Here is a 12389-nt window from a genome sequence, read left to right on the forward strand (position 1 = left end):
CAACGAAAAAATAGAAAGAAAAAAAAATCCTCCTTTGTTTGCATGAGCGTTTTGAGTTGGAGTAGGGATGGCTCGATACCACAATTTTGTCTTCGGTACGGTACCACAATCTAATACCGAAGTACCGATATTAAATCGATACCATACAGGGTCTGAATTTTGATGCGGGTATTGTGCATAATTTTGCTCACTCTCGCAAGTTTTGGGTTTATGAAGCGGGAAATTACCGCAAATGTTTATTATTAAATTAATCAACAAAGATTGTCACATCAATCAGTCATTTGGAAACTTTTTTGTAAGTAATTTCAGCATTACTGCGCGTCTCCATTGCTTCTGGCTTGAAAAGACATCGCACCTGCACTATAAAAGCAATCTGCGCGCTCAGATTCAACACTTTCGCTTCCGTTGCGGGACAACTGACTGAAATCACTGCCCACGTCTTTTTAAACCTCGCCAATTTGAACATGCAAGCGATTTTATAGCATTTCGTAATACATATGGGATGAGAGCTCTTTGAGAGAGAGAGGTTTCTTTGCGCTCATGCCAACAACAAACACACACACACACACACACACACAAGCCTTTAGAGCTCGCGCATTCCAAATTAAGTTGTTTTTCCTCAGTCAAATACACACAAAATTATGTCAAAAATGTCAATCTTTAGTGAGTAGTTACATAAACACAGTTGGTTATGTCTTTCGCGGATGTAAATAGTGCAATAGTATGTGTGCAAATATTATGAGGTCTAAACGTCACTGGTTGAAACGAACGCTGGAGATTTCTTTATATTTAAACGATACGATCTTATGTATGTGTGTTAATCAGTTTTGAAAGAAAAATGTCTAAATTAGATCGTTAGAATTATGCACTCACCTGTCGATCTCTTAATGTCTTACAAGTCAGGAATTAAGTGGCAGATGCTTGGCAAGGTTTGATGGTTCTTCAGCAGTTTTATAAGCAAAGTAATTCCAAATTTCACGTCTACTGAGTTTTGTGCGTGTTGAGTGAGATTCAACTGCTGTATTCATCTTGTTCTGTTGCCACATTTGCCGGTTTCGCGTCAGTTTGGGTAGCGCGCTGCCACCTAGCGGCGAACTTCGGAACAGCAGCATATACCGAAATGAGCAAAATCATGATATCGTACCGTTTGAAATAAAATATATACCGGTATTTTTGCAGTACCGGTATACCGCGCATCCCTAAGTTGGAGTAATCGATCATGTCCATTTAAATATTGATTCTAATCCGTTTCTGGTGATATCCCCTGCAAGATTAGTCTCTTCCAGTATCATTAAGCACTCCCTCGTCTCTCTCCTTCAATCACAAGCTTTCTGATGAGTCATCAAATACAGGAAGCGCATTACTGGCTCGCGAGCTGTCAATCATTGCACCCCTGGTTTTAGTTGGATAAAGGCAGTCAATGCCTAGCCAATGCCTTGCCAGCAAAGTTTTGATGGATGGACATAGTAACCAATCAAAAGGCGTCATCTTGCACAATTTTTTGTCAACAAAAACTAATAGTGCTTACGTCTTCATTCACACACCGGCAGGTGCTTCTCAGTTTGCGCAGACACCGGATATGAGCGCGCAGAATCTATGACAGTCTGTTTTTATCAACTAAATTAGTTTTTTACACTTTGTAAATTCTGTAAATAGTTGCTTTAGTTTTTCAGTAACTGTATATCCATTATAAATAGCAGTTTGTTGCAGATTTATTAGAATGAAAAACTCCTCTTTACAATTGGCCTTTTTGAAAGGACACCTAGACTTTTCTTGACATAAAAGCTTACAGAAGCTACATTACTGAGAGTATCATCCTCAGATTTGAATCAAAACATGATCAGACATTCAGATTTATATTTAGGTTATTTTCAGGCTCTTAACATTAAAATCTCATATATATTTTTTTCCATAAGTGAATTTCAATTCACATGTATATTTGACCTTGTTTTACTCTGTTCCTGTACTACTTATTTCTCTGTTCCTATACTCCTTATTCTACGAGTTATTATGCCTCTTGGGTAACAACATTTCAAGTGTCTAGTTTAAAATAAGACTAGATTTATGAATGTAGACCATAGGGTTTAAGAGCTGCAGACATTTTTATAGTTTTCAGAAAATTCTCTAAAATAGGGGCAGCGGGATAAGAGGTTAAACTGACATTTGAACCAGAAACTCTTTACACTGAGATTCTTATCTGAGCCACAGTGGCTAAATAAATAAATGAAAAAATAAATAAATGAATGAATGCATGAATGAATGAATGAATGAAGAAATGTTAACATTAATATTATCTTATAATATGAATAATATGAATAATATTTATTCAAAATAAATAAATAAACAAATAAATAGTTAACATTATCTTAGTCATAGAGGCAAAATAAATAAATCAAATGTTAACATTATCTTAGCCATAGAGGCAAAATAAATAAATCAAATATTAACAGTATCTTAGCCATTGTAAATAAATAAATACATTTCACATCATATTGACCATAGTGGCAAAATACATAAATAAATACATCTTAACATTATCTTAGCCATAGTGACTAAATAAATTTAACCAGAAACGCATACAGAGATGCTTATTTGAGCCAGTTGAAAAATAAAGAAAGTATCTTTGCCACAATGGCTAAGATAATAACATGTTATGTATTTACATTATTATTATTTTTTTATAGCATTTTAACCTGAAACTCTTTGCACTGAAATGCTTATATGAGCCACAGTGGCAGAATAAATAAAATGGACAACAAACTGGAGTCAATAATATATCAAAAATGTACCCTATTTATATACTTAAAGGGGCTATATGCAACTTTTTCCCCAAAATAAACGTAACAATAGCCTTTTTATTTTACCATTTATGACTCAAACATCTCCTGATGAGCATACTGACACCTTGTCCGCTCACAGTGGGTGCACCTATAAGCCTGTATCCTATTTTTCCTATTTTCTGGCGGGTAGGTTTTTCCCGCGCTGTCTGCGGATGTGACGTCACCACCGCTGCGAGAGCGAGCAGAAAATAAGAGCAGTTCTGTTTTTTGGCCACAGGTGTCAGTCGCGAGTTTAAATTTCAGAAAAACGCATATAGCCCCTTTAATATGCCCTTCTGGTTGATTTACTGGTGCACAATACTCCACAAAAAAAACTAACTATTTTCACATTACAGAAGTAAAATAACTTGTGCAGGTCATTTTATGTTTGACTTCAATTGCCATTTTTGCTATCGGCGGATTCTGACTAAAACTTAATACAATATGAAGAGTCTAATTCAGTATATTGTGAACAGAATTCACATTTAGCATTCGTCAACACCAGCTTCATCAATCTTAAACCTTTGGCACGAACACCAAAAAGCAGAAGTCACACACCTTTCTTGTTGCCCATGGGAATGTTGGTGTTGAGCAGGGAGGCGAAGGAGCTCTGTTTGGACAGCTGAGTTTTGGCTGCCAGGGCGTTATTCCACAAGGCCTTGATCAACATGGACGCCAAATACAGCGTCTGCACACAGAGAAACAACTCATTTAGGACAGCTAGGTAAAAATACATTTATTTCAGGAGCTCAAACGAGTGTGGTTATGTTAATTGCAAATCATCCAGCTGAGCGTATGACTAAACCGCCTCTGTGTATGTCTCTCATGTGCGGTACCTGTTCGGTGTGCGCGCTGGGGTGTAACCCTGACACCAGGCTGAGCACGTGCCGCAGAGGAACAGGGTCCAGGTTCTTTATGAGCGAGGGGAACAGGTCATGGATGTAGCGACTGCAGTGTTTCAGCTGGAGAAAACAGAGACACAGAAGCCTGGTCAACACTGTCATACGGGCAAATAAATGACACAAAGGCAGACGAGAGAAAGAGTGCATGTGTGTTCTTGTTCTCATGTACTTGTATCAAGAGGGCAGAATTTCTGATTTCGTCTCACTATTAGCTAGTTGCTTATTAGCATGCATATTACTAGGATATTGACTGTTTATTAGTACTTATTTATAAAAACACATACTAATGCCTTATTCTACATAATCCAACCCAATATCTAAACTTAACAGCTACGTTACTAACTATTAATAAGCAGTAATTAGGGGATTATTGAGGCAAAGGTCATAGTTAACTCTTAGAATTGGACCTTAATCTAAAGTGTGACCTAAAATATTGCAAAACCTCTTCAAAATGACAATAATAGCGTCAGCTCTAAAGGAGAGCGTCTATTACTCAGTACAGTATACAGGGTTATTTTAGTATTTATATACCATTATAGCGCTTAATATTTTGAATTGATTGTTTATATTGTCCGTTTTTTTACGTTTTAGTCATTTTATTATGTTTGTCGTTTTAATTTAATTTCTATTTAGCTTTCATGGTCACACTTTATAATAAGTATACAGTAATAAAGTACTTACAAATCCTTTGCAAACTATTATAGTTATTATACTGTAGTCTCTATATATTAATAGGCCATACAAGTGAGTTCTTCAATCATTGTTACTGTAATAAACCAAATTATTATTGTTTAACAAGCTGATTAGTTACCCCTTTTATGGACTTGAAAGGACCATAAATATTCGCCTGCTGATTTTGGCTCTTACCTGCCCTGTCTCTCTTTCTTCTGGAACTATTGGGAAAGTGACCCCTGATATGAAGCTAAAGCAGGGCTCCAGACTAACTTTTTTGACTAGGAGCACAGTGGCCCCCAACTGAAAATTTTAGGGGCACAACCAGAAATTTTATGGGCGCACACCGTAAATCAACATGCTAACCAAATCTACAAATATCCACTGTATTACTAATAGGGATGGGTATCGTTAAGGTTTTAATGGTATTACTACTCTTACCGATACTGCTTATCGGTCCGGTACTTTAACAGTATTCTTACCGGTTCTTTTTATTATACTTTATTTATTTTTTTTTATAAAAAAAAAACATAATTAAGAACATAATTAACATGGCTTCATAATCTGAAAAGTAAAATATCTATAGCAAAAGAAACCGCAAAGTTTGAACAAAATATAAAACATTTATATTTTAAACATATAACATTTAAACTATTTGTAAATGGACCAGTGTGCAGGCATTCGGAAGGTCTGCTAACATTAATATTACAGTAAAGAACAAACCTACAAAGAAATCTAATAAAGTAATGAAATGTAAAATAACACTGCATAGTTTTCACTGTACAAATTGATAGATTAATGCTTATAAAAGCTAAAGTTATTAATTCAAGAGATGTGAATATTTTCTATTTGCCTTTAGTTCGATTCGAATGAATGGCTCAATGGTCAGCAGGTTTATTAGACGCTGCCCCTTTAAGACCGAATGCAGAACTAATAATATCATATTCTCCTATTTCTCCAAACTATTTACGCCCATTTAAGATATAAACTGTTAAAGTAACTACTCTCCAATCCGGTCATTTTGACACCGGCTATTTGTTGTTTATTTGATGGTTTAGGCGCGCACACGAAGCCTAAAATATTAAGTGCAAGTCGGTCCATTTCGCAGCACACACACATAAGCCGCCTTGAAGTTGGAAACAGCGTCTCTTGCGCGGATTATTGTGCATTTAATAGCTCTTTATTATCAAACACACCCCGCAGTTTAGCAACAGTAGAGACTGCAGTTTACAACAATCACTGATTCTGAAGTTAAGTTTAGGTTTAGGGAGAAATGACAGCGCAAGGCTGTGAAGGGAAGTCGCGCTCGACGGAACACGGCTATAGGAATAGTTTTACCTCATTCCATCTTTTAATAATTCTTGGAAGCCAAAATCGAAAATAAAATTAGATTAATTTCACAGCACATCCCTAAAGTTTAAGCAGACTAAACTTTTGTTTAGTTCTTGGCCATCGTCACTCATTAAGCTGACTGTGGTGTTGTGTAGCTGTAGCTCCACGTGAGAGCTTGTTCGCTTTCTCTCTCTTCTGGATTGCGAATGGCAAAATGCATCACGGACAAATGGTTTAATATTATCTCATATAGAAACGGCTGGCAAAGATAGAATTTGCCAGACATAACGTCTATCAATTATAATTAGTAAGTGTATTTTCTTAATTTCTCCAGTACCGACAGCAGGCAAATTTACTGGTCGCACATGTGCGACTGGATGTAAAATTCAGTCGCACACTCTCAAATTTTAGTCGCAAAATGCGACCATTTGGTCGCACTCTGGAGCCCTGTAAAGGCATATGAAAAACATAATTGTATGTGATACCCCTTGTGACCTGACTGTTCTGTTCTGTTCTTTTGCATGCGTTCCACTAAAAGAAATAAAAAATAGTTAAAAAAGTAAAAAAAAAAAGTTTAGAACATAATATGCAACATTTACAAAAAGAAACATTCAGTTATTATATCAAATATAAAAGTTATTTTGCATTTTTTTTTAGTTATATTGCCGTTCGGAAGTCAATTACAAATTATTATTATTATTAAATAACATTTTGAAAATAACGAATGATAATTTATTATTATTAATTTATTATATATACATTAGGGCTGTTGATTTAATGCGCTAATTCAATTAACTAGTAACGGGGGAAAATAACATGTTCGAATTATTAACCCCAGACCTACGTAGTTCATCTTCCATTTCACAGAAATGATTGATGACGAACATGAAGCAGGGCAACAACTCACTGGGTGATGAATAGGGTTGGGTAGCGTTTACATTTTAACCGGTACCGGTACCTAAAATTCGGTACCAGTACCCAACGGTACCTTTATTCGGTACTTTTAGGATGTTTACATAAATAACTGTAAAGAACCTGTAAGTCATTTATAGAAGTGTTATTGACATTACGCCAGAGCTGCCCTGGTCTCTGTCTGCCATTGTCTGTGATGTTTGATTACTGTAATATTTACTAGTAAATAGTAGGCTACTAGCTACTTAATTTAATTCATAAAAAAAAACCATATTATTATTTTTTCTTTTTAATTTCATTTCTATGAAAAGATTTTCCACAAACTATGTCTTATGTATTTTCTGGTAATCAAATGAAGATTTGAAAAATTGTAATTTATTAAAAAAAAAAATTTAAATTAAGTTTTGATAATTTATTATTATTACATTAGTGTTAGTATTATTATTAAATTGAGAGGTTATTATATTTGTCAAGTTAGCCAAACTTTTATTTTGACGGGTTGCCGTGAATTTGAGTTTCTGTGTGTTTATGATATGACGGTAGTTTTTCTCAAATTAAACGGTAAAATGCTCATGAAGTGACTCAGTGGCTCTGGAGATGATGCTCGTGCGTTCATGTCCTCATATGAGAGGCAGAGATCGAAACATGCGACCGTCACACACGATTCTGAGTGAGTGTGTGTGTGTGAGGTAAACCCATAGACTGTAAACCGCGCGTTTACGCATTCATTCGCACAGAGATGCGCAGGATTCGTATTTAAATAGTCTTTTTGCGGTTTAATATTCACGGACACTAGTCTATAATCACAATATGCGTTCTCATGTACCGAAATTTGGTACCGATTGATTTAATGTGAATCGGTACTCGGTAGGTAGTGCCGACGTAATTCGGTCGGTGCCCTTAAAAGTACAGAGTTCGGTACCCAACCCTAGTGATGAAGCCTAAAGAACGCAGTTAAAATTCAAGATATCAGGGCAAAAATGCCCCTGTATGGGTTTATTTCACGATGCAATATCACATGAGTAAGGCACGCAACATCACACAAGTGCTGTTTTTGTCCCAAATAGCATGGCCCCTATCATACACCAAGGCCGTAACCATGTCTTGAACATTGGGGGGGGGGGGGGGCAAGTATAAAGAAACGGAACAGTGAACTAAGTTCTAGGTTTAATAATCATTTTGGGACGATTTGCAAATAATATTTGCATTCATTTGCGTCAAATATATCGTTAGACTCGAGATTTTTCCCGTTAGTGAATACATACATAGATCCGCTGTTAACATTTGAACCCCTTAGTGGTCTGGTGGTAGAGTTTTTGTAAACCGTGTCAAAGGTTACAGGTTCAAATCCGCCCTCAAATAGTTTTTTCTTCTTCATTAAAATCAAAGATGTTCAATGATTGTATATTAAGAGCAGGGATACATTTGTGTGCATTTTGTTTTCTGATTTCACTAGATAGAATCCCCGTTAAGAGTCCCCATAATGGCATTAAGCGATAGACTGACACGCTTGTCTGTGTGAAGACTGTGCACGAGCCAAAAGAGAACGTAAACCCCGCCTACTTTGATTTGATTGGCCATCTCAATCATTTTGACATTGACGAGCGCTGTTAGACCACTGATGCAAACCAGACTAAAATGTAACTTTTAAACCTTTTTGTCATCCTAACATACAGAGGGCGGCGTGCAGGAGAGCAGTGCAAGAATTTAAAATATTGGGGGGGAGCAATTTGGCCTTTTCTAATTATGGGGGGGGCTTGTCAATGTCTATGGTGGTTACAGCCCTGTCATACACCTGTCGCAAGTGTTTTTTGCTAGTTTCAGCCCTACGCAGTTATCATTTTCACATCCAGAGCCACTTTGTTTAAATAGAAACTTGCTATTATGAGGAACTGAAAACGGCTGCGCCATTGACCAACAAAACCTGGTCTAAAGTCAATATCGCAGTTTTTTTTGTTATTTAAAGGGCACGTTAGCAATATGAGCCTATAGGCGGGTGAACAATGCACATACACGTTTAAAAAGGCCCATTGGGACTTGTATTTTGAAAGTTGTGACTGAGAGACTTGCTCTGGCAATCAGCCAATGTCAGAGCGCACTGTCTGAGCAGCAGACACTTTGCTCCGCCCATCTCCAGCAGGTGGCATTGATTAATGCTAGTGAATAGCTCAGCATGGCATGAGTGTTTCAAACAGACTCTGTGCTTGCTTCACCTTTGATGTGTGCGTATATAGTATGAAGTAAGTTGATTTATGTACTTACTATGAAGTTTATGTTAACTGTTTGATGACCTGAGTTTATTATGTTTGGTTGATATCCCTTGTTTAAATGATACTTTCCATTGAAGTAATGATTCATTTGTGCTCATGTATTCACATGATGGTGCTTTAAGTGTTTCTGTTACCTCTCAATACATTTATCCGATGACCCAGTCAGTTGTGATTGGTGTAGTCTGTGCAGATATTCTCGGAAACGGAACGCCCATCAAAGTCTTATAGTGACAGTAATTTGTTAATATGTGTCAGGAGTTATGAATATGAAAACCGTGTCGGTACCGTTTGATTGTAATATGAGCCTCAGCTGATCTCATTCATAAAAAAACTCCTCTATTCTCCTCACGAAGACTCGCGACAAATCAACATCCCTCAGGGCTTTTAGTTCAAAAGTGTGCAGATGAGGAGACATATTGATAGATTCTCATATGTCTGTGTCAAATTTCTAAACAGAGGAGTATTTTTTATTCAATACTTCCTCAAAATGCGCAGATATAGCCTAATCATGAGCGATTGAGTCTCTTATGTGTTGTTTTCAATTCATCCTGGCAGCCGGAGGGCGCTCTGTGCACATGTAGTCCATATATGGTACAGACAGACGAAGAAGATACCATGTGCCATAATAGAAGTCCATAATAAAAGCTTCCTGAGATCGCCAAACATACATTTGAAGACTAATAAACACACAATCGCGACGATGTATGGTTTGTCTTCAAGCCACTTAGTCTTCAAATGCTCATCCTTGGGCAGATGAAAAAAGTTTGCTTTTGAGTCGCACTTCAGAACACAGCGTCTCGTCGCCATGATGTTTTCTAGTTTTCACTGGCGTCTCGTCGCCATGATGTTTTCTAGTTTTCACTGGCGTCTCGTCGCCATGATGTTTTCTAGTTTTCACTGGTGTCTCGTCGCCATGATGTTTTCTAGTTTTCACTGGCGTCTTGGAGCGCAATAAGTGGGCGTATCGTATTCAAATAACTTGACAAGTTGACGTCATCTAGTCAGATAAAAAGCTTCGGTCTTCTAACGATTCTTAAAAATGACTCCGAGTCGACTCTTACTTTTGAAAGAAAATAACTATATATACGGTGCACTGTCATATTTCAAACTATGCAGGATGTTTTTGTTCACTTAGATCTATGTTACACACTACATGAAAGGTAAATTTCAAAATTCCATGATAGGTGCTCTTTAACAGTTTTCTATATACACTCTGCTTATTACACACACAGGGACGCTCAGCAGCACACAAACATTTTTAAATATTAAAAATAAAAGGTCAGTCTTTCCGCTCGCAAATTCCGCCATGTAAATAGTGCATCCTCCATGGCGCGTGCACAACTAGCTTTTAAAGGGAATGGGAGATGAGACATTGGTTTATTGCGCGTTATACCCAAAACACACCCATGACTCATTAAGAGAATAGGTACAACCCTTCTGGACCACGTGCCTGGCGCGCCAACCATTTTTTCCATCGTTAAACTAGCAGAAGTGGATTCGGACACGCCCCAAGTGCACCTGCGCCATGAGCTGCAGACCATGCGCTCAGATCAATAAAATAGGGCCATATGAGTGCAAATGTGCAAATAAATAAAAAGTTAATATTTTGTTATATTTTAGACAGGATATTGTCTGCTTTTGCACAATTTTGCCAACAAAAATATTATCTATAAAGCCAGAGGAGAAATGTTGTGTGTCTTCGAGCACCACACAGCGCTGTTTCGTTTCTGAATGAATCCACGTTGTGAACGAATCAGTCGATTGAACCTATGATTCAGTGACCCATTCATAAAGAGAGCCATTTACTTCATTCCTGAATGAATCAGCCGCTTGAACGAGTCGAATGAATGAAGGACTCAATGACTTACTCATTTAGACTTTTATCGCCTCCTACTGCCCGTTTTAATGTCTTATTTTTTAGAGTATAATTTCTTTTTTTTCACCCAAAAATTAAAGTTCTGTCATCGTTTACTTACCCTCATGAAGCCTAAAAGTTTATGAGTAACAAATTCTATGTTGAATCAAATAAAATATTTATATCTAAAGCTACTTTTTGTAAATGTCTATTTGGTGCTTTTCTCATTTAACACAATAATAACATTAAATGATCTTTTGGGGCTAATTTCTCCTCTAAATTTGATGTGTGATGAATTAGATTAAACATTTTAAAAGCTTGACAGCCCTAATAATAAACCGTTCAGTTTTCATTCATAACAATGGAAATGGAAGAACAAATGGAGCACAATGCATTGTGGGATAAAGTGCGAATATAGTTAGTCATCCAGGTAATGTACATTTTGTGCACAATATACATCATGCAGAAATAGTAGTGTGTGTGTGTGTGTGTGTGTGTGTGTGTGTGTGTGTGTGTGCACCTGAGCAGCGGCCCATATACAGTCCACATGCTGAGTGCTCAGCCTGCCCTCGGCTGCCAGGAAGTTCAGGATCACTTGGCACTGTTTAATGATCTACGGCAAAAACAATACAAGCACACTCAGAAATAATAAACCTTTAGTCAGCGATAACAGAGAACTAAATGGTCAACCAAAGGAATATCACAAAACCAAACTACACGGATAAATATGAGAGGTGTTTAGCCGTGCAAAACTCACCTCAATGTGCAAATTTGGTCCAAATATGTGCTCCACAACATTGTTGTTGATGAGCCAGTCAGCGAGTTCCTTTGCTATCGACCTGAGAGATGAAACAAAGATGTCAATAGACGTCCAGCTTGAATGAGCTACTAATACCAGCGGACTCGTCACACTCACGTCTCAGTGTCAGAGACCAGGGACTCGTTATTACAGACGTCATTGAAGGTGTGCAGCTGATTCTACAGGAACACAAGCACAGATCGATGAGCACAGACTGCACACAATGGAGAAAGAGCTCGTGTTTTTGAGCCTCTCGTACCGTGATCTGACTCAGTCCGGCCAGTCTCATGGTGAGCGTTGGACTCATGAAGTACTTGAAGGCCAGATCCAAACTCTCTCTGTCGAAACACAGCGCGCTGTCCAACGGCTCCTTCACCGTGCTCCACATCAGATCGGCCATGTTACGCGCCGCGCTCTGACGCAACTCCTGATCCGACAGCTTGCACAGATACCTACACACAGAGAGAGAGAGAGAGAGAGAGATTCACATCTAACCAGATGCTTCGGCTGAGATTCTATACGTGTCAGGCACATATACACAACTCATCACATCCTCCTTCAAAACGACAGGTTTACAGCTCAAACAACACAACACTTTATATTAGCACTTATGAGCTTCACATTTCTGTTCTAACCCCTCTGGAATAACTTGCCCCATAGACGTCCATTATAAGAGCATTGCTGTAATTGACATTTTGATGTTGTTTTTTTAAACTTGTATTAAACCTGAAATATTATTTTAAGGATCTGTATCAAAAAATATCAGGACCCAGCTATTTTATTTCATATGCCATCATTTTCCCAACCGAATGTGTCTGAATTTATAGG

General features: G+C 37.6%; 1 protein-coding gene across 2 annotated transcripts in view; it reads right to left on the reverse strand.

The window, feature by feature from the left end:
* Positions 1–12389, reverse strand: part of usp34 (ubiquitin specific peptidase 34) — a 90259-nt gene that overhangs the window by 49791 nt on the left and 28079 nt on the right. For both annotated transcript variants that reach the window (XM_079812741.1, XM_079812740.1), the window contains exons 7-12: positions 11821–12013; positions 11679–11740; positions 11520–11601; positions 11283–11375; positions 3656–3781; positions 3378–3507 (exon numbers count right to left, since the gene is read on the reverse strand). In XM_079812741.1, coding sequence (XP_079668867.1) covers positions 3378–3507; positions 3656–3781; positions 11283–11375; positions 11520–11601; positions 11679–11740; positions 11821–12013 — 686 coding nt within the window. The remainder of the gene's footprint in view (positions 1–3377; positions 3508–3655; positions 3782–11282; positions 11376–11519; positions 11602–11678; positions 11741–11820; positions 12014–12389) is intronic.

The sequence above is a fragment of the Gobio gobio genome, assembly GCF_949357685.1.
Source record: "Gobio gobio genome assembly, chromosome: 3".
Lineage (NCBI taxonomy): Eukaryota > Metazoa > Chordata > Actinopteri > Cypriniformes > Gobionidae > Gobio > Gobio gobio.